The sequence below is a fragment of the Salmo trutta genome, chromosome 23 (genome assembly GCF_901001165.1).
Source record: "Salmo trutta chromosome 23, fSalTru1.1, whole genome shotgun sequence".
Taxonomy (NCBI): domain Eukaryota; kingdom Metazoa; phylum Chordata; class Actinopteri; order Salmoniformes; family Salmonidae; genus Salmo; species Salmo trutta.
In genome coordinates, this window is record NC_042979.1 from 48,984,064 (window position 1) to 49,007,914 (window position 23,851).

The window sequence follows — 23,851 nt, forward strand, 5'->3', positions numbered from 1 at the left end:
CCCCAAACAGCAAGCAATGCATGTGAAAGAAGCACGGTGGCTGGGAAAAACTCCCTAGGGAAAAACTCCTGAGAAAGGCCAAAAACCTAGGAAGAAACCTAGAGAGGAACCAGGCTATGAGGGGTGGCCAGTCCTCTTCTGGCTGTGCCGGGTGGATATTATAACAGAACATGGTCAAGATGTTAAAATGTTCGTAAATGACCAGCATGGTCAAATAATAATAATCATAGTAATTGTCGAGGGTGCAACAAGCACGTCCGGTGAACAGGTCAGGGTTCTGTAGCCGCAGGCAGAACAGTTGAAACTGGAGCAGCAGCATGGCCAGGTGGACTGGGGACAGCAAGGAGTCATCATGCCAGGTAGTCCTGAGGCATGGTCCTAGGGCTCAGGTCCTCCGAGAGAAAGAAAGAAAGAGAGAAAGAGAGAATTAGAGAGAGCATATTTACATTCACACAGGACACCGGATAAGACAAGAGAATACTCCAGATGTAACAGACTGACCCTAGCCCCCCGACACATAAACTACTGCAGCATAAATACTGGAGGCTGAGACAGGAGGGATCAGAAGACACTGTGGCCCCATCCGATGATACCCCCGGACAGGGCCAAACAGGCAGGATATAACCCCACCCACTTTGCCAAAGCACAGCCCCCGCACCACTAGAGGGATATCTACAACCACCAACTTACCGTCCGAAGACAAGGCCGAGTATAGCCCACAAAGATGTCCGCCACGGCACAACCCAAGGGGGGGGCGCCAACCCAGACAGGAAGACCACGTCAGTGGCTCAACCTACTCAAGTGACGCACCCCTCCCATGGACGGCATGGAAGAACACCAGTAAGTCAGTGACTCAGCCCCTGTAAAAGGGTTAGAGGCAGAGAATCCCAGTGGGAAGAGGGGAACCGACAAGGCAGAGACAGCAAGGGCGGTTCGTTGCTCCAGCCTTTCCGTTCACCTTCACACTCCTGGGCCAGACTATACTTAATCATAGGACCTACTGAAGAGATAAGTCTTCAGTAAAGACTTAAAGGTTGAGACTGAGTCTGCGTCTCTCACATGGGTAGGCAGACCATTCCATAAAAATGGAGCTCTATAGGAGAAAGCCCTACCTCCAGCCGTTTGCTTAGAAATTCTAGGGACAATTAGGAGGCCTGCGTCTTGTGACCGTAGCGTACGTATAGGTATGTACGGCAGGACCAAATCGGAAAGATAGGTAGGAGCAAGCCCATGTAATGCTTTGTAGGTTAGCAGTAAAACCTTGAAATCAGCCCTTGCCTTAACAGGAAGCCAGTGTAGGGAGGCTAGCACTGGAGTAATATGATCAAATTTTTTGGTTCTAGTCAGGATTCTAGCAGCCGTATTTAGCACTAACTGAAGTTTGTTTAGTGCTTTATCCGGGTAGCCGGAAAGTAGAGCATTGCAGTAGTCGAGCCTAGAAGTAACAAAAGCATGGATTAATTTTTCTGCGTCATTTTTGGACAGAAAGTTTCTGATTTTTGCAATGTTACGTAGATGGAAAAAAGCTGTCCTTGAAGCAGTCTTGATATGTTCTTCAAAAGAGAGATCAGGGTCCAGAGTAACGCCGAGGTCCTTCACAGTTTTATTTGAGACGACTGTACAACCATCCAGATTAATTGTCAGATTCAACAGAAGATCTCTTTGTTTCTTGGGACCTAGGACAAGCATCTCTGTTTTGTCCGAGTTTAAAAGTAGAAAATTTGCAGCCATCCACTTCCTTATGTCTGAAACACAGGCTTCTAGCGAGGGCAATTTTGGGGCTTCACCATGTTTCATTGAAATGTACAGCTGTGTGTTGTCCGCATAGCAGTGAAATTTAACATTATGTTTTCTAATGACATCCCCAAGAGGTAAAATATATAGTGAAAACAATAGTGGTCCTAGAACGGAACCTTGAGGAACACCGAAATTTACAATTGATTTGTCAGAGGACGAACCATTCACAGAGACAAACTGATATCTTTCCGACAGATAAGATCTAAACCAGGCCAGAACTTGTCCATGTAGACCAATTTGGGTTTCCAATCTCTCCAAAAGAATGTGGTGATCGATGGTATCAAAAGCGGCACTAAGATCTAGGAGCATGAGGACAGATGCAGAGCCTCGGTCTGACGTCATTAAAAGGTCATTTACCACCTTCACAAGTGCAGTCTCAGTGCTATGATGGGGTCTAAAACCAGACTGAAGCGTTTCGTATACATTGTTTGTCTTCAGGAAGGCAGTGAGTTGCTGCGCAACAACTTTTTCTAAAATTTTTGAGAGGAATGGAAGATTCGATATAGGCCGATAGTTTTTTATAATTTCTGGGTCAAGATTCGGCTTTTTCAAGAGAGGCTTTATTACTGCCACTTTTAGTGAGCTTGGTACACATCCGGTGGATAGAGAGCCGTTTATTATGTTCAACATAGGAGGGCCAAGCACAGGAAGCAGCTCTTTCAGTAGTTTAGTTGGAATAGGGTCCAGTATGCAGCTTGAGGGTTTGGAGGCCATGATTATTTTCATCATTATGTCAAGAGATATAGTACTAAAACACTTTAGTATCTCCCTTGATCCTAGGTCCTGGCAGAGTTGTGCAGACTCTGGACAATGAAGCCCTGGAGGAATACCCAGATTTAAAGAGGAGTCCGTAATTTGCTTTCTAATGATCATGATCTTTTCCTCAAAGAAGTTCATAAATTTATTACTGCTGAAGTGAAAGCCATCCTCCATTTGCGAATGCTGCTTTTTAGTTAGCTTTGCGACAGTGTCAAAAAGAAATTTCGGATTGTTCTTATTTTCCTCAATTAAGTTGGAAAAATAGGATGATCGTGCAGCAGTGAGGGCTCTTCGATACTGCGCGGTACTGTCTTTCCAAGCTAGTCGGAAGACTTCCAGTTTAGTGTGGCGCCATTTCCGTTCCAATTTTCTGGAAGCTTGCTTCAGAGCTCGTGTATTTTCTGTATACCAGGGAGCTAGTTTCTTATGACAGATGTTTTTAATTTTTAGGGGTGCAACTGCATCTAGGGTATTGCGCAAGGTTGAATTGAGTTCCTCGGTTAGGTGGTTAACTGATTCTTGTCCTCTGACGTCCTTGGGTAGGCAGAGGGAGTCTGGAAGGGCATCAAGGAATCTTTGGGTTGTCTGAGAATTTATAGCACGACTTTTAATCTTCCTTGGTTGGGGTCTGAGCAGATTATTTGTTGCAATTGTAAACGCAATAAAATGGTGGTCCGATAATCCAGGATTATGAGGAAAAACATTAAGATCCACAACATTTATTCCATGGGACAAAACTAGGTCCAGAGTATGACTGTGGCAGTGAGTAGGTCCAGAGACATGTTGGACAAAACCCACTGAGTCGATGATGGCTCCGAAAGCCTTTTGGAGTGGGTCTGTGGACTTTTCCATGTGAATGTTAAAGTCACCAAAAATTAGAATATTATCTGCTATGACTACAAGATCCGATAGGAATTCAGGGAACTCAGTAAGGAACACTGCATATGGCCCAGGAGGCCTGTAAACAGTAGCTATAAAAAGTGATTGAGTAGGCTGCATAGATTTCATGACTAGAAGCTCAAAAGACGAAAACGTCATTGTTTTTTTTTTTTGTAAATTGAAATTTGCTATCGTAAATGTTAGCAACACCTCCGCCTTTGCCGGATGCACGGGGGGTTTGGTCACTAGTGTAACCAGGGGGTGAGGCCTCATTTAACACAGTAAATTCATCAGGCTTAAGCCATGTTTCAGTCAGGCCAATCACATCAAGATTATGATCAGTGATTAGTTCATTGACTATAACTGCCTTGGAAGTGAGGGATCTAACATTAAGTAACCCAATTTTGAGATGTGAAGTATCACAATCTCTTTCAATAATGGCAGGAATGGAGGAGGTCTTTATACTAGTAAGATTACTGAAGCGAACACCGCCATTTTTAATTTTGCCCAACCAAGATCGAGGCACAGACACGGTCTCAATGGGGAAAGCTGAGCTGACTACGCTAACTGTGCTAGTGGCAGACTCCACTAAGCTGGCAGGCTGGCTAACAGCCTGTTGCCTGGCCTGCACCCTATTTCATTGTGGAGCTAGAGGAGTTAGAGCCCTGTCTATGTTCGTAGATAAGATGAGAGCACCCCTCCAGCTAGGATGGAGTCCGTCACTCCTCAGCAGGCCAGGCTTGGTCCTGTTTGTGGGTGAATCCCAGAAAGAGGGCCAGTTATCTACAAATTCTATCTTTTGGGAGGGGCAGAAAACAGTTTTCATCCAGCGATTGAGTTGTGAGACTCTGCTGTAGAGCTCATCACTCCCCCTAACTGGGAGGGGGCCAGAGACAATTAATCGATGCCGACACATCTTTCTAGCTGATTTACATGCTGAAGCTATGTTGCGCTTGGTGACCTCTGACTGTTTCATCCTAACATCGTTGGTGCCGACGTGGATAACAATATCTCTATACTCTCTACACTCGCCATTTTTAGCTTTAGCCAGCACCGTCTTTAGATTAGCCTTAACGTCGGTAGCCCTGCCCCCTGGTAAACAGTGTATGATCGCTGGATGATTAGTTTTAAGTCTAATACTGCGGGTAATGGAGTCGCCAATGACTAGGGTTTTCAATTTGTCAGAGCTAATGGTGGGAGCCGACGGCGTCTCAGACCCCACAACGGGAGGAGCAGAGACCAGAGAAGTCTCGGCCTCCGACTCGCTTAACCTCTCTGGGCCATGTGGGACGATTTCGTCCCACCTACGTAACAGCTATTGTAATTCCAATGGCGCGATTTTTGAATCGTTAGAAATACTATTACTTCAATTTCTCAAACATATGACTATTTCACAGCTATTTAAAGACAAGAATCTCGTTAATCTAACCCCACTGTCCGATTTCAAAAAGGCTTTACAACGAAAGCAAAACATTAGATTATGTCAGCAGAGTGCCCAGCCAGAAAAAATCTGACACCCATTTTTCAAGCTAGCATATCATGTCACATAAACCCAAACCACAGCTAAATGCAGCACTAACGTTTTATGATCTTCATCAGATGACACACCTAGGACATTGTGTTATACAATACATGCATGTCTGTTCAATCAAGTTCATATTTATATCAAAAAACAGCTTTTTACATTAGCATGTGACGTTCAGAAAAAGCATAACCACCGCAAACTTCCGGTGAAATTACTAACAGTTTGCTAAAATACTCACGATAAACGTTCACAAAAAGCATAACAATTATTTTAAGAATTATAGATACATTACCCCTCTATGCACTCGATATGTCCGATTTTAAAATAGCTTTTCGGATGAAGCACATTTTGCAATAATCTAAGTACATAGCCCGGCATTACAGGGCTAGCTATTTAGATACCCACCCAGTTCAGCCTCCACCAAAATCACATTTCCTATAAGAAAAATGTTCTTACCTTGCTTGTTCTTCATCAGAATACACTGCCAGGACTTCTACTTCAATAACAAATGTTGGTTTGGTCCCAAATAATCCATCGTTATATCCAAACAGCGACGTTTTGTTCGTGAGTTCTAGAATGCTTTTTCACGGTCCCGCGCATGGCGCGTTGGCTTGTCAAAAATGTCTAAATATTCCATTACCGTACTTCGAAGCATGTCAACCGCTGTTTAAAACCAATTTTTATGCCATTTATGTCGTAGAGAAGTGATAATATTCCGACCGGGAGTATGCATTGAGCCTAAACAACCGAATAAAATTTCTCCTCAGAAGCGACTCATGCACGCGCATCATTGAAAGGTCCTCTCAGCATCCACTTACAAAAGGCGATAATATGTTACAACCTGAGGCTCCCTCGTAAACCTTCAGGGTTTTCGCGGGCTCTGAGAGCCTATTGGAGCCCTGGGAATTGTCACGTTACAGCTAAGATCCTTACTTTTCAATAAAAAGAGGTAAGACGCACGACTCCTTGTCAGACAGGGTACTTCCTGCTTGAAGCCTTGTCAGGTTTTTGCCTGCCATAGGAGTTCTGTTATACTCACAGACACCATTCAAACAGTTTTAGAAAATTCAGAGTGTTTTCTATCCAAACCTGAACAATAATATGCATATTCTAGCTTCTGAGTTGGTGTAGGAGGCAGTTAAAAATGGGAACATATTTTTCCAAAATTCTCAATACTGCCCCCTATACCAAACAGGTTAATGGGGAGAACCGGTTGAAAGTTTCTGTCGGCTGAATAAGCGACACCGGTTGAGCATTCCTACAGCGTTTCCCTCCAGAAGCCATGAGAAAGATGTCCGGCTGCGGGGACCGTGCGAGGGGGTTTATACTAACGTTACTATCTGTACTTGCTGGTGGCACAGACGCTGTTTCATCCTTTCCTACACTGAAATGACCCTTGCCTAACGATTGCGTCTGAAGCTGGGCTTGCAGCACAGCTATCCTTGCCGTAAGGCGATCGTTCTCCTGTATATTATGAGTACAACGACTGCAATTAGAAGGCATCATGTTAATGTTACTTAGCTTCGGCTGTTTGAAGTCCTGACGAACCATGTCCAGATAAAACCTCCGGGGTAGGAAAGTTGAAGGAAAAAAAAAAGTTGAGTGAGGGAAAAAGTAAAAATATACGGTAATGAAAAAGTAAAAACCGTCAGGTAGCAAAGTAATAACGGCGAGAATCCTGGCGAATCCTGTTTCTGATGGTCTGAGAGTCTTTAGGTGCCTTTTGGCAAACTCCAAGCGGTCTGTCATGTGCCTTTTACTGAGGAGTGGCTTCCGTCTGGCCACTCTAACATAAAAGCCTGATAGTTGTCCTTCTGGAAGGTTATCAATTTGTCCGGGCGGCCAGCTCTAGGAAGAGTCTTAGTGGTTCCAAACATCTTTCATTTAAGAATGATGGAGGACACTGTGTTCTTGGACATTCAATGTTTTGGTACCCTTCCCCAGATCTGTGCCTCGACACAATCCTGTCTCGGAGCTCCACTGACAATTCCTTCGACCTCATGGTTTGGTTTTGGCTCTGACATGCACTGTCAACTGTGGGACCTTTATATAGACAGGTGTGTGCCTTTCCAAATCATGTCCAATCAATTGAATTTACCACAGGTGGACTTCAAGTTGTAGAAACATCTCAAGGATGATTAATGGAAACAGGATGCACCTGAGCTCAATTTTGAGTCTCATAGAAAAGGGTCTGAATACTGATGTAAATAAGTTATTTCTGTCTTAATTGAAATGTGCAAACATGTCTAAACCAGTTTTTGCTTTATGTGGTATTGGGAGGGTATTATTTCATAAATGTTTTAGAATAAGGCTGTAACGTAACAATGTGGAAAAGGGGAATGGGGTCTGAATACTTTCAGAATGCTCTGTATTTTATATATATATATTCCAACTAATTCTAATTTTGTTTTATCTACTGATCTGTCACCCCCCCTCTCCCGTCCTCCTCGGGACCGTCAGGAGATCGAACCAGGATGTGGGATGCAGCTGTGCATGCTGTTCCCCCAGGACGAGAGCATTGACTTGTATCAAGTTATTCATAAAATGCGACACAAGCGGAGGATGCCTTCGGAGCCACGTTCTCGAGGACGCCCGCCGCACAGAGAACCCGCCCGAGGCGACCTGGGAAGGTTAGAAATATTCTTTGGACTGCTAGTGAGCTCTTGTGTCGGCGTGACGTGATGCCGGAGCAGTGTTCTGATCCGATGGTCTAACCGTCCCTCCCAGAATGCTCTCGTCACATCCCAGCGAAGAGGGAGACCTGCTGATATCCTCTGGGCTGTTGCTAAGGACCCCGTACCACAGCTCCACAGTATCTATGGGCCGGGCCAGTGGGCTGGACCAGTGTTAACCACACTATCTATGGGCCGGGCCTGTGGGCTGGACCAGTGTTAACCACAGTATCTATGGGCCGGGCCATTGCTAACCCCAGTATCTATGGGCCGGGCCATTGCTAACCCCAGTATCTCTGGGCCGGGCCATTGCTAACCCCAGTATCTCTGGGCCGGGCCATTGCTAACCCCAGTATCTCTGGGCCGGGCCAGTGCTAACCCCAGGATCTATGGGCCGCGCCAGTAGGCTGAGTGTGGCTTATCTCTCTCTGCAGGTGATAGTGGTTAATTCAATGTAAAGAAACAGGTTTAGTTTGATCTCTCAATATAAGGAATGCAATTTAATTTGAACCCATCATGATACTTAAAACCACTTTAAGTTGTAGTTGAGTTTAATACACAATACATTTGTCTTTAGGTTGCTTGAATGAATTTGTCTAGATAAGTTGTTTTTTAAATTTGTTCCCGAAGCCTTTTTTCTTTCAGGAGTATCCTGGGGAGTTAAAACCTAGTCACATATGGGACTTAGAGAAAAGAAGCTGTTCTATTTAAACAGAAGATGGCACATGGATTTGAGGGGGGAGAATGATGATGATGATGCTGTCTTAAATGCTTCCAGAGGACTTTTCTCTCCCTCCATGGGCCATCTATTGAATATACATAATGTATACCTGTGGTGATATCTACACTACTGCTATGTATGCCTGTAGCTTCAGAGGGGGGAGGGGTGGCTGTCTATCTACAAAGCTGCTCGAAAGGGAATAAAAAAGCGTTGGAAAGTTCTGGAAAGCGGTAGGCCAGAGTGGGGAAAAGAATCGGCCTTTGGGGGACCTGGCGACAACCTAGAGAGAGAGAGGGGGGGGGGGGCTTGGCTCTGCTGTGTGCTTCTCACTACCTCCTGTTGCAATGCTCCATTTACACCAGCAATCCAAATCCCCCTACATCCCCTCCAAGAAATCATATACCCGCAAAAAACATTTTGGCTAACGGTCGGTCGGTCACTGTCCCCCCCACAACCCAACAGGACTGAAGATGGCTGTGGTGCTGAGAGAGCCTGCCAGCCATTCCTTGTTAAAGTTTTTTCATCTGGAATGAATGGCATCTGGTGGTAGGTGGTTAGGGAAACCTAAAGGATTAGGTTAGGAGTGTTTCCTAAAGGACAGGAGTGTTTCCATACCCTAACCTAAAGGACTAGGTTAGGAGTGTTTCCTAAAGGACAGGAGTGTTTCCATACCCTAACCTAAAGGACTAGGTTAGGAGTGTTTCCTAAAGGACAGGAGTGTTTCCATACCCTGACCTAAAGGACTAGGTAAGGAGTGTTTCCTAAAGGACAGGAGTGTTTCCATACCCTAACCTAAAGGACTAGGTAAGGAGTGTTTCCTAAAGGACAGGAGTGTTTCCATACCCTAACCTAAAGGACTAGGTTAGGAGTGTTTCCTAAAGGACAGGAGTGTTTCCATACCCTGACCTAAAGGACTAGGTAAGGAGTGTTTCCTAAAGGACAGGAGTGTTTCCATACCCTAACCTAAAGGACTGAGAATAAGGTAGGAGGAAACCCACTGGCAGAATGATACAAACCCACTCCTTTCATTCATTTTTTTTTAAGACCTCAATGGACTGAGAATGACACCACAAGGAAGGGAAGTTCTAAGCCAAAGGGGGGGCCGTCACCTTTTTTGGGGGTGGGGGTTTTATAAAATGGCCGACGTGAAGTTCATCCCCTGGTCTTTTCGTTTTGATTGCAATGGACTGCATCAATCACCCTTATCAATCAGCCCCTTTGCCCTCCTTGTAATGTCTCTGTGGCCGTAGACCCTAAACCATAAGATGGACTGTCTATATGAACTTTTAATATCTTAATATATGTCAACGGTAACAGGTCACAAAACTACAAGAAAGCGGTATGTTACAATTTTAACCGGCTCTTTCCTCATTTACCTGTAGACCTGTAGTCATTTATCCCAGCTGTAAAAAAATATATATATATATACATTTTTTACTATCTGGTTGATTTGAATTGAACATGGAAGTTGTGTTGTGGACTAATGATCATCCACTTAGTGGTAACATGGTTATTGATGACTAGTCAGAAGCTGTTAGAATAGAGGTCTAGCTCCTTATCGGAGACAGATGATGCCCCAAACTACCCCCCCCCTCCCAAAAAACAGGTAATATAACAAGGGTGCACTTCCAATAGTTACAGTACTGTAAACATCCTGTTTTAGCTGCATTATGAGTTGAACTATCATAGGACCAATCTGAACAAAAACTTACTGTTTTAATGTAACCGTCCACAACCAGTAAGCTATCACTCAGAATATAATGGTAGATTGATGCAGTAAGATATTCAGAATATAATGGTAGATTGATTGCAGTAAGATATCACTCAGAATATAATGGTAGATTGATTGCAGTAAGATATCACTCAGAATATAATGGTAGATTGATTGCAGTAAGATATTCAGAATATAATGGTAGATTGATTGCAGTAAGATATCACTCAGAATATAATGGTTGATTGATGCAGTCTGCTCATTATAACTGTTTATACATGTTTAGTGTATTTAAAAAAAAAAAAAAGTATTTGGGAATACTGTCAAGATTCAATGAAATGCATCCTGAATTTTGGTCATAAATGAAGTTTCCCCCATTATGGAGGTGGATGAGATCAGAATGGTGATATGGCTTAAATCAATATGTTTCTCAATCTGTCAATTAGGTGATTTAAAAACATTTTTTTTTAAACTAGTTCATGTGAATGTTGATGTAAATGTTTTGGTGTATAGATGTATAGATATGCTTTTCAGATGATACTAGATGTTTTAGACTGTTCTATTATGACACAGGGCAACTAGGATGTTGTGCTCTATCGTGGCACTTTGTCTCAATTGTTTACCTAATTCATGTAGGCGTCGGCCCGAGGAATATGACATTCACAACAGGAAACGCCCGAGGATTGACTATCCAGCCGAGTTCCCACAGAGACCAGGTTACTATTACTACCATATGTATTGGTACCACAGTATGGAAATATATCCCATATGGCTCTCCCCTATTCCCTATATAGTGCGTTACTTTTTTGACCCACGGTCCAAATGGCTCTGGTCAAAAGCAGTGTACTAATATATAAGGAACTGGGCCATTTTGGACACACAACTATTAATTGTATTGGTACCAGTCAATGTCAGTTATAAGGACGAGCCGGACCAACAGGAACGTCGACCGTGTGCAGTAGATCACCTGTTTGGTGTCGACAAACGTTTGTGATTAAAACATGAAGAAACGTCTGGAAATGGAACATGAAATGTAAAGCCGTTGTTCAGAGGTGATCGCACGGCCACCGGCTGTGTACGGCCGACGTTTGTGTTGGTCTGTCTTGTCCTTTTTTTTTTTATTGGTATCTGAACGATAGAACGTGCTAATGAAAAATGCTTTGAGTTTCCAAGTAAAGCTAATTTTTGGATCCATATCAACAACATATAAACAAGAGTTGAAGCCAGATCCAGATGGCAGATGTTTAGCCTAGCTTACGTATTACTGTTAAAGCTATCAGTTTTACTGTAGTGGCAAGAGGTTAGATTTAATCTCCCAATTTCTGTGATATTTTTCCACTTCGGATGTTATGAATCAGAGTAGGGGTTGTAAGTGGGTATTCATAGGTGAAGTATTGATTTTACTTTTTCTTATTGACTACTAATGTAACAGTATTAAGACAAAAACATGTTGAAAGGGCACCTTGTGTGTCTGTAAACAGATGTTCCACAGGGACATGTAACAACATAACTCAACAGTAAATCAGCTTTCTCTCTTTATACAGGCTTTATGCCAGTTCCACGTAACCCACCAGTTGACCGGTAAGTACCAGACATCACCGTGGACCCCAAATCGAAACCCTGGGCTCTAGTGTAGACTGATGTTCAGTTAGCTTCACATTCCAGCTTCATCTGTACTAGGACGGTGGATATTACTCGTCCGCCTGCCGCTAACGAGCAGGCTTGTAACTGCATGTCGGTCGTGGTTAGTCGAACGCTGGACTCTTCATTGAGACGATGCTGAAACATCAATCCATGGGAAAGTCAGTGACACGTTTTCGTTTGTGCCGAAAAACAAAATGAAAATGTATCTTGCAAATTCAGCAGGCTGTGGTGATAGAGGCTTTTAGAAGTGCCGTCTGTATCCCGTTACTTAGCTTCAATGCCGTCTGTATCCCGTTACTTAGCTTCAATGCCGTCTGTATCCCGTTACTTAGCTTCAATGCCGTCTGTATCCCGTTACTTAGCTTCAATGCCGTCTGTATCCCGTTACTTAGCGTCTTTATCCCGTTACTTAGCTTCAATGCCGTCTGTATCCCGTTACTTAGCGTCAGTGCCGTCTTTATCCCGTTACTTAGCGTCAGGGCCGTCTGTATCCCGTTACTTAGCGTCAGGGCCGTCTGTATCCAGTTACTTAGCGTCAGGGCCGTCTGTATCCCGTTACTTAGCGTCTTTATCCCGTTACTTAGCGTCTTTATCCCGTTACTTAGCGTCTTTACCCCGTTACTTAGCGTCAGGGCCGTCTGTATCCCGTTACTTAGCGTCAGTGCCGTCTGTATCCCGTTACTTAGCGTCAGTGCCGTCTGTATCCAGTTACTTAGCGTCAGTGCCGTCTGTATCCCGTTACTTAGCGTCTTTATCCCGTTACTTAGCGTCTTTATCCCGTTACTTAGCGTCTTTATCCCGTTACTTAGCGTCAGTGCCGTCTGTATCCCGTTACTTAGCGTCTTTATCCCGTTACTTAGCGTCTTTATCCCGTTACTTAGCGTCTTTATCCCGTTACTTAGCGTCAGTGCCGTCTGTATCCCGTTACTTAGCGTCTTTATCCCGTTACTTAGCGTCTTTATCCCGTTACTTAGCGTCTTTATCCCGTTACTTAGCGTCTTTATCCCGTTACTTAGCGTCTTTATCCCGTTACTTAGCGTCAGTGCCGTCTTTATCCCGTTACTTAGCGTCTTTATCCCGTTACTTAGCGTCTTTATCCCGTTACTTAGCGTCAGTGCCGTCTGTATCCCGTTACTTAGCGTCTTTATCCCGTTACTTAGCGTCAGGGCCGTCTGTATCCCGTTACTTAGCGTCTTTATCCCGTTACTTAGCGTCTTTATCCCGTTACTTAGCGTCTGTATCCCGTTACTTAGCGTCAGTGCCGTCTGTATCCCGTTACTTAGCGTCAGTGCCGTCTGTATCCCGTTACTTGGCGTCAGGGCCGTCTGTATCCCGTTACTTAGCGTCAGAGCCGTCTGTATCCCGTTACTTAGCGTCAGTGCCGTCTGTATCCCGTTACTTAGCGTCAGGGCCGTCTGTATCCCGTTACTTAGCGTCAGGGCCGTCTGTATCCCGTTACTTAGCGTCAGGGCCGTCTGTATCCCGTTACTTAGCGTCTGTATCCCGTTACTTAGCGTCAGTGCCGTCTGTATCCCGTTACTTAGCGTCAGGGCCGTCTTTATCCCGTTACTTAGCGTCTGTATCCCGTTACTTAGCGTCAGTGCCGTCTGTATCCCGTTACTTAGCGTCTTTATCCCGTTACTTAGCGTCTTTATCCCGTTACTTAGCGTCTTTATCCCGTTACTTAGCGTCAGTGCCGTCTGTATCCCGTTACTTAGCGTCTGTATCCCGTTACTTAGCGTCTTTATCCCGTTACTTAGCGTCTCTATCCCGTTACTTAGCGTCTTTATCCCGTTACTTAGCGTCTTTATCCCGTTACTTAGCGTCTTTATCCCGTTACTTAGCGTCTTTATCCCGTTACTTAGCGTCAGTGCCGTCTTTATCCCGTTACTTAGCGTCTTTATCCCGTTACTTAGCGTCAGGGCCGTCTGTATCCCGTTACTTAGCGTCTTTATCCCGTTACTTAGCGTCTTTATCCCGTTACTTAGCGTCAGTGCCGTCTTTATCCCGTTACTTAGCGTCTTTATCCCGTTACTTAGCGTCTTTATCCCGTTACTTAGCGTCAGGGCCGTCTGTATCCCGTTACTTAGCGTCTTTATCCCGTTACTTAGCGTCTTTATCCCGTTACTTAGCGTCTTTATCCCGTTACTTAGCGTCAGGGCCGTCTGTATCCCGTTACTTAGCGTCAGGGCCGTCTGTATCCCGTTACTTAGCGTCAGGGCCGTCTGTATCCCGTTACTTAGCGTCAGGGCCGTCTGTATCCAGTTACTTAGCGTCAGGGCCGTCTGTATCCAGTTACTTAGCGTCAGGGTTGGCTAAGTTACTTTCTAAATTGTAATCATTAACGTAACTTTTGGATTACCCAACCTCAGTAACGTAATCTGATTACATTCACTTTTAGATTACTCTCCCCTTAATAGACATTTGTCGTTTTCTAACGCATGTTACCAATTGAACAACATCTATTGCAGGATAAATCGACGTTAAAGTTTACATAGCTGGCCATATATGGATGTTACATTTTACTTTATGGGTTGGTTATGTAGGCTTCTTCTAACCCATCGCTTTCTACTACATTATAATAATACAATTAAATTATATCTTCACATTAAAAACCAAAGTCTATCAGAATTCTAGTCATTCCAATAAATGTTATACCCCTTGATCTTCAAGAATAGGACTTGGAAATATAGAAGTATAGATTAGCCAAATTATTTTACCTGAGCGTAACCCTAAAACTAAGGACTTATTAGCCAGCCCTACTCTGTTGTTTATGATTGTGTTGTCATGGAGGACTGATTGGGCTGATTTTTGACTCGAGTTAAAAAATAAATGCTGCGCTCATGGAATGGCTTTGACCACTACTGAAATGTGCTATTTACATGTGAAATATTAATCTCATATGCTGCATTAGCTACAGGCCTATTTACCTTTTAGTTGGTCACACTTTGATATCTTGATAATATGCAGCTGTTTAAAGGGCAAATCCACAAGATGAAACAATAACAAAAGACGCCCCGTCTCTGTTTAAGGTAAAACGCTGAGGGATGGGCCTGGAGAAATGTAACCACTCTCAGATTAATAGACATCTACAATGTTTCCAAACATTGGATTAAAAACAAGCGTATATTTTGCGTTCTGATGGGAGTGTGATAGTTGAACGAAGCTCATGAGGCATTTGGAAGTTATATTCAAGAATCAATGGAGATAAACAGTTACCAGTCAATAGTTTGGACACCTACTCATTCAAGGGTTTTTCTTTTTACTTTTTTCTACATTGTAGAAGTGATGGTGAAGACATCAAAACTATGAAATGACACATGGAACCAAAAAAGTGATAGCCTCTCTGGGCTATGTGGGACGCTATCGTCCCACCTGCGGGACACAGCCAGTGAAATAGCAGGGCGGCAAATTCAAAACAGCAAAAATCTCATAATTCAAATTTCTCAAACATACTACTATTTTACACCATTTTAAAGATACACTTCTCCTTAATTGAACCACATTGTCCGATTTCAAAAAGGCTTTACGGCGAAAGCAAAACATTAGATTATGTTAGGACAGTGCCTAAAAAATAAAAGCCACACAGCCATTTTCCAAGCAAGGACAGGCGTCACAAAAACAGAAATACAGCTAAAATTAAGCACTAACCTTTGATGATCTTCATCAGATGGCACTCATAGGACTTTATGTTACACAATACATGTATGTTTTGCTCTATAAAGTTCATATTTATATAAAAAAAAATTTTTTTACATTGGCCCGTAATGTTCAGAAATGCTTTTCCTCCGAAAACTTTCGGTGTATGAGCACATCAATTTATAGAAATACTCATCATAAACGTTGATAAAATATTAAACTGTTATTCAAAGAATTATAGATAAACATCTCCTTAATGCAACCGCTGTGACAGATTTAAAAAAAGCTTCATGGGGAAAGCACACAGGCAATACAGACACCCGCCATTTTGGAGTCATCTAAAATCATAAATAGCATTATAAATATTCACTTACCTTTGATCTTCATCAGAATGCACTCCTAGGATTCCCAGGTCCACAATAAATGTTGTTTTGTTCGATAAAGTCCATAATTTATGTCCTCTTTGTTAGCGCGTTCAGTAAGCTACTCCAAATGTAGGAAGCGCGCCGAAAATGTCATGACTAAAAGTCAAAAAAACTTCTATTTACGTTCGTAGAAACATGTCAAACGATGTATAGCATCAATCTTTAGGGCCTTTTTAACATAAAAGTTCAATAATATTCCAACCGGACGATTCAAATGTCTTCAAAAATGTAATGGAACACAGCTATCTCTCACGTGAACGAGCGCAATTGAAGCCATGTCCTTTCCTGAGTCAACAACTTCCAACTTCCTTTGTTTGCTCTCTGTTCACCATAGAAGCCTCAAACAACTTTCTAAAGACTGTTGACATCTAGTGGAAGCCGTAGGAAGTGCAAAATGAACCCTAAGTCACTGTATACTGAATAGGCCCAGTCTTGAAAAACTACAAACCACTTCCTGGTTGGATTCTTTCTCAGGTTATTGCCTGCCATATGAGTTCTGTTATACTCACAGACATCATTCAAACAGTTTTAGAAACTTCAGAGTGTTTTCTATCCAAATCTACTAATAATATGCATATCCTACGTTCTGAGCCCGAGTAGTAGGCAGTTTAATTTGGGCACCTCATTCATCCGAATTTCCGAATACTGCCCCGTCACTAAAAAGTTAAACAAATCAAAATATTTTTTTAGTAAGAGATTCTTCAAAGTAGCCACCCTTTGCCTTGATGACAGCTTTGCATATTCTTGACCTTCTCTCAACCAGCTTCATGAGGTCACCTGGAATGCATTTCAATTAACAGGTGTGCCTTGTTAAAAGTGAATTTGTGAATTTCTTACCTTCGGGCCCCTGAGTGGCGCAGCAGTCAAAGGCACTGCATCTCAGTGCTAGAGGCATCACTACAGACCCTGGTTCGATTCCAGGTTGTATCACAACCGGCCGTGATTGGGAGTCCTGTAGGGCGGCGCACAATTGGCCCAGTGTCGTTAGGGTTTGGCCAGGGTAGGCCGTCATTGTAAATAAGAATTAGTTCTTAACTGACTTGCCTACTTAAATAAAATGTAATTATTAATAAAACGTGTTTGAGCCAATCAGTTGTGTTGTGACAAGGTAGTGGTGGTATACAGAAGATAGTCTTTCAACAAATAGGGCTAAGTCCATATTATGCCATGAACAGCTCAAATAAGCTAAGCGAAACGACAGTCCATCATTACTTTAAGACGTGAGGGTCAGTCAATCTGGAAAATGTCAAGAACTTTAAAAGTTTCTTCAAGTGCAGTCGCAAACACCATCAAGCGCTATGATGAAACTGGCTCTAATGAGGACCGCTACAGGAAAGGAAGACTGAGTTACCTCTGCTGCAGAGGATAAGTTCATTTAGAGTTACCAGCCTCAGAAATTTCTGCCCAAATAAATGCTTCACAGAGTTCAAGTAACAGACACATCTCAACATCAATTGTTCAGAGGAGACTGTGTGAATCAGGCCTTCATGGTCGAATTGCTGCAAAGAAACCACTACTAAAGGACACCAATGAGAAGAAGAGACTTGCTTGGGCCAAGAAACACGAGCAATGAACATTAGACCGGTGGAAATCATTCCTTTGGTCTGATGAGTCCAAATTTGAGATGTTTGGTTCCAACCGCCGTGTTTTTGTGAGATGCAGAGTAGGTGAACGGATGATCTCCGCATGTGTGGTTCCCACTGTGAAGCATGGAGGAGGAGGAGGTGTGATGGTGTGGGGGTGCTTTGCTGGTGACACTGCCAGTGATTTATTTAGAATTCAAGGTACACTTAACCAGCATGGCTACCACAGCATTCTGCAGCGATACGCCATTCCATCTGGTTTGTGCTTAGTGGGACTATCAATTGTTTTTCAACAGGACAAAGACCCAACACACACCTCCAGGCTGTGTAAGGGCTATTTGACCAAGGAGAGTGATGGAGTGCTGCATCAGATGACCTGGCCTCCACAATCACCCGACCTGAACCCAATTGAGATGGTTTCAGATGAGTTGCACCGCAGAGTGAAGGAAAAGCAGCAAACAAGTGCTCAGCATATGTGGGAACTCCAATACTGTTGGAAAAGCATTCCTTGTGAATCTGGTTGAGAGAATGCCAAGCGTGTGCAAAGCTGTCAAGGCAAAGGGTTGCTATTTTGAAGTATATTTGAATTTAACACTTTTTTGGGGGGGAGGGGGGGTTACTACATGATTCCATATGTTATTTCATTTTGTTTTTTTCATATTTTATTCTACAATGTAGAAAATAGTAAAAATAAAGAAAAACCCTTGAATAAGTAGGTGTCCAAAAATGGATGTAGCAACTACAAAATAGACAAAGGGGCAATCAAGTGTGAGTTTGAGCATGTGTTCATTAGACCATTTAAAATATATATATATATGAGCGCAATTAAAGCCAGACCTTTATTCCATAGGCTGGGATCTATGCAGCTGTTTCAAGAGTGCATTTTTCACTGACTATCCACTGGTTTTAAAAGCAATGATTGATAGGCACCTTAAACTTCTTCAATTCAACCATTTTATTGGGTTCAAATACACATTTAGATTTGTGAACAGCCATTCACAACAACCACAATTTGTTAGGCACAAATAGCTAAATGTGAAAGCGGCAGTGTGATTCACATCAATGCGCTATGTAGATATCAATAATAAGTGATATCCGTATACAGTACACGTATTCATACCGAACCTTATTGTTTAAAGTTTTTTTTTTATGCTAGTGGTTGTATTAATTTGGGATCTATAACATCCCACAACTGTCCCAGACTATGATTTGAATATTTATTTATTGCGTAGAATAGAATAGGACAACTTTTGTACTGTGGTTCTACCAATATCGTCAATATGTGCCTCGGAATTGGATAAGGACGTGCACAGTTGTGTCCCTGACGTGTCTGTATTCACTTGTTGCCTGTGAGAGAGACCAGATCACGTGATGGAGAGCCATGTGCTTAGGAGCGCGCAGCATTCTGGGAGAAGGGAATTATAATTATTATTTTGCGGCCACTGGCTGCAAAAGGAATGGATATTTTTTTTTTTAGGGGACATTACACGAAGGGGATGTCGCCGGGAAATTCAAGGCATTATCAAGCGCTTGTCAAATTGTGAATGAGAGACTGATGAAGTGTGTACAGCCTGCGCAAAAGAACAAAGCAGAGCTCATGCCTTTCATGCAACTTTTTTCAAATCATCATTAATGGCATCACGCAGCCTTGCAACATAAACTAAAGTTACATTAATAACTCTATATTAAGCATATAGTAGGACCTGTTTTTTTTTTGTTAACCGTTTCTTATTTTTTCAGCTATGTTCAATTGTATTCTTAATTCTATATAATGCCACAGAATTCTAAGCAAATCTTGTCTGCTAAATGAACTAGTGTAGCCCACAGCCATTTGGCATAGTCAGATCAGGACCTAACATAAGGACAACTCGGAGTATACTTTTCTGTTCTTTTGAAAGAGACTACATTTTCTTCATGTTTTGTTTTTTTCTTCCAAAGGTCTGCATCAGTGGCTTGTAGGCTGTGTGTGGAAGCCAGGAGATGCTAAATGTGTTTGTTAATTAACAGTCAAATTGCAACAAAAAAAAGTTTTTATTATATATATATATATATATATATATATATATATATATATATCATTATTTAACTTGTATAGTCAGTTAAGAACAAATTCTTATTTTCATTGAACAGTGGGTTAACTGCCTGTTCAGGGGCAGAACAACAGATTTTTACCTTGTCAGCTCGGGGATTCGATCTTGCAACCTTTCGGTTACTAGTCCAACGCTCTAACCACTAGGCTACTTGCCGCCCCTCCACTCTAACCACTAGGCTACCTGCCGCCCCTCCACTCTAACCACTAGGCTACCTGCCGCCCCTCCACTCTAACCACTAGGCTACCTGCCGCCCCTCCACTCTAACCACTAGGCTACCTGCCGCCCCTCCACTCTAACCACTAGGCTACCTGCCGCCCCTCCACTCTAACCACTAGGCTACCTGCCTCCCCTCCACTCTAACCACTAGGCTACCTGCCGCCCCTCCACTCTAACCACTAGGCTACCTGCCGCCCCTCCACTCTAACCACTAGGCTACCTGCCGCCCCTCCACTCTAACCACTAGGCTACCTGCCGCCCCTCCACTCTAACCACTAGGCTACCTGCCGCCCCTCCACTCTAACCACTAGGCTACCTGCCGCCCCTCCACTCTAACCACTAGGCTACCTGCCGCCCCTCCACTCTAACCACTAGGCAACTTGCCTGCCCCATTACCATGAGACCTACAGCTATTTGCTTGACTATCACCTGCTGACAATTTCATGACCGCCACAGGCCTAGTTGGGAAACGCTGTTGGGGGTACTGCAGGACTGGAGTTGGGCTGTTGGGGGGACTGGAGGACTGGAGTTGGGAAACGCTGTTGGGGGTACTGCAGGACTGGAGTTGGGCTCTTAGGGGTTCTGAAGTTGGTGATCACTGCTCTAGGAGAGCCACCTGTTCTGCAGGCTGCTGTTCCAGTCCTGATTACACACCACATTTTTAAAAATCAGCTGCCTAGCAGGACTTTAAGCACTTGTACATTTTGACTTTTTAGTAATTTAGCAATTAGGGTTAAGTGCCTTGCTCAAGGGTACATTAACAGATTTCACCTCGTCAGCTCAAATTCTAACCAGCAACCATTTGGTTACTGGCCCAACCTCCTTAACTGCTACGCTACCACCCAGCCCTTTGATAAGTGTGTTTTGAGCAAGGTTGGGTCAAAGTGGGTGGAGTTGAGGCAGTATGTTGGCAGCAGCCACTCAATCTTAGTGATGGCTGTTTAACAGTCTGATGGTCTGGAGATAGAAGCTGTTTTTCAGTCTCTCGGTTCCAGCTTTGATGCACCTGTACTGACCTCGCCTTCTGGATGATAGCGGGGTGAACAGGCAGTGGCTCGGGTGGTTGTTGTCTTTGATCTTTTTGGCCTTCCTGTGACATCGGGTGGTGTAGGTGTCCTGTAGGGCAGGTAGTTTGCCCCCGGTGATGCGTTGTGCAGACCTCACTACCCTCTGGAGAGCCTTTCGGTTATGGGCGGAGCAGCTGCCATACCAGTTTCCCAGATGGAGGGTTGACCATGTGTGTTTTGAGCAGGACAGAGCTAGCACCGCCTTGTTTCCTGTCACACCGCAGGACAGAGCTAGCACCGCCTTGTTTCCTGTCACACCGCAGGACAGAGCTAGCACCGCCTTGTTTCCTGTCACACCGCAGGACAGAGGTAGTGCCGCCTTGTTTCCTGTCACACTGCAGGACAGAGGTAGCGCTGCCTTGTTTCCTGTCACACCGCAGGACAGAGGTAGCGCCGCCTTGTTTCCTGTCACACTGCAGGACAGAGCTAGCGCCGCCTTGTTTCCTGTCACACTGCAGGAGTTAGTTCCTCTCTCCACCAATCCTTCCCTAGCCCTTATTTCATCCACCAGGTCTATCCTTACTTGGGCTGTTGCGGTGACCGTCATTATGAAGTAAAATTCCACATGACCGTTGAGTCGCGGTAATCTCATCTTATGGCTCTGTTTCTCCCATCGGGTCCTAATGGCCTGGTACTCAGGGCTCTGTTTCTCCCATCGGGTCCTAATGGCCTGGTACTCAGGGCTCTGTTTCTCCCATCGGGTCCTAATGGCCTGGTACTCAGGGCTCTGTTTCTCCCATCGGGTTCCTAATGGCCTGGTACTCAGGGCTCTGTTTCTCCCATCGGGTCCTAATGGCCTGGTACTCAGGGCTCTGTTTCTCCCATCGGGTCCTAATGGCCTGGTACTCAGGGCTCTGTTTCTCCCATCAGGTCCTAATGGCCTGGTACTCAGGGCTCTGTTTCTCCCATCGGGTCCTAATGGCCTGGTACTCAGGGCTCTGTTTCTCCCATCGGGTCCTAATGGCCTGGTACTCAGGGCTCTGTTTCTCCCATCGGGTCCTAATGGCCTGGTACTCAGGGCTCTGTTTCTCCCATCGGGTCCTAATGGCCTGGTACTCAGGGCTCTGTTTCTCCCATCGGGTCCTAATGGCCTGGTACTCGGGGCTCTGTTTCTCCCATCGGGTCCTAATGGCCTGGTACTCGGGCTCTGTTTCTCCCATCGGGTCCTAATGGCCTGGTACTCGGGGCTCTGTTTCTCCCATCGGGTCCTAATGGCCTGGTACTCGGGGCTCTGTTTCTCCCATCGGGTCCTAATGGCCTGGTACTCGGGGCTCTGTTTCTCCCATCGGGTCCTAATGGCCTGGTACTCGGGGCTCTGTTGCTACCATCAGGTCCAAATGGCCTGGTACTCAGGGCTCTATTCTCCCTCTAAACACTCTGACATCAATGCAAATGAAATCGAAAATTGATTTCACACTTGTCATCAAAACAGTATTTTGCTTTTAAAACTCCCCATGATCAATTTGAAGGAAGAAGTTCAACAACAGGTTGAAACAACAGTGTAAAACATGATCATTGTGGATGTTATTTTAAAGCCTAACGCAACAAAATGGACAGGGCTTTCTGAGGTGACGGATTCACTTTATTATGCTTACTGTATCCATTCTGCTGCTCTGAGAGTTCAGGAGAGAGAACGTACGCCATGCTGTTGGGTCATTGATTGTGCAGGGTTGCTTACAGAGCCTACAATTATAGTGAATTTGATTTTTGTATAGTAACGGGGCGTTTTTATATTACCTTTTTAGCTCCATAGTATCTCTCCACCATGCGTTTCCATCTCCTCCTCCCTCTCCTTCATTCCTTTCTCCAGAACACAGGCTGCATGCTCATCCCGTGTGAAAGCAGAGTTTTGATGGTTGCTATAAGCAACCGGGGGAATCCCAGCTGCTACCGTAGTTACTGCAGCTGCTCCCCTATAAACCGGAGCAGCCTACCCAGCATGCTTTTACAATGGAAGGCGTCCTCAATTCGCTATTCTTCCCCCCTCCCTATTTGATAATAGGCCTTTTTTTTCCTAAATCCAAACAAATGTGACATATTAGTGAAGACGAGATTAAATTCAGTATAGGTTGATGGGTGAAAATGTAATCACTTGATGAGGCAAGGAACAGAGCACAAGCTTTTATTTTTATTTTTTGCGACTTTTTCAAATAGCCGATTTAGTCGCATCATGCAGCCCGCATATGTTTTGATTTCTAAGACATTCTGAGGTTTTGTATCGTTCAAAACTAAAGTTGCCAAATAACTCTAAATCTAGTGTATAGGACCTGTTTCAAATGATCACTTTGACGCTCAACATAGCCACTTCATATGTGCACACATACTATAAAATAATGTTACCGTGACTTATTTATTTATTTCACCTTTATTTAACCAGGTAGGCTAGTTGAGAACAAGTTCTCATTTGCAACTGCGACCTGGCCAAGATGAAGCAAAGCAATTCGACACATACAACAACACAGAGTTACACATCGAATAAACAAAACATACAGTCAATAATACAGTAGAACAAAAGAAAACGAAAACATGTCTATATACATTGAATGCAAATGAGGGAAGTTAAGGCAATAAATAGGCCATATAGCAATTAAACACTGGAATGGTAGATGTGCAGAAGATGAATGTGCAAGTAGAGATACTGGGGTGCAAAGGAGCAAGATAGATAGATAAATAAATACAGTATGGGGATGAGGTAGGTAGATGGGCTGTTTACAGATGGGCTATGTACAGGTGCAGTGATCTGTGAGCTATACAGAGAAGAGTCGACCCGAGAATTGAACCCTGTGGCACCCCCATAGAGACTGCTAGAGGTCCGGACAACAGGCCCTCCAATTTGACACACTGAACTCTATCAGAGAACTAGTTGGTAAACCAAGGGAGGCAATCATTTGACAAACCAAGGCTGTCGAGTCTGCCAATAAGAATGTGGTGATTGACAGAGTCGAAGGTCTTGTCCAGGTCGATGAATACGGCTGCACAGTATTGTCTCTTATCGATGGTGGTTATGATATCGTTTAGGACCTTGAGCGTGGCTGAGGTGCACCCATGACCAGCTCTGAAACCAGATTGCGTAGCGTAGAAGGTACGGTGGGATTCGAAATGGTCGGTAATCTGTTTTGT

The 23,851-nt window shown here is 43.9% G+C and overlaps 1 protein-coding gene across 1 annotated transcript in view; it reads left to right on the forward strand.

Moving 5' to 3' along the window:
- The window catches only part of ythdc1 (YTH N6-methyladenosine RNA binding protein C1), a 45,241-nt gene that overhangs the window by 15,920 nt on the left and 5,470 nt on the right, over positions 1-23,851 (forward strand). Inside the window, exons 9-11 of the mRNA XM_029710563.1 lie at positions 7,421-7,590; positions 10,701-10,780; positions 11,609-11,645. Of these exons, the coding sequence (XP_029566423.1) occupies positions 7,421-7,590; positions 10,701-10,780; positions 11,609-11,645 (287 nt within the window). The remainder of the gene's footprint in view (positions 1-7,420; positions 7,591-10,700; positions 10,781-11,608; positions 11,646-23,851) is intronic.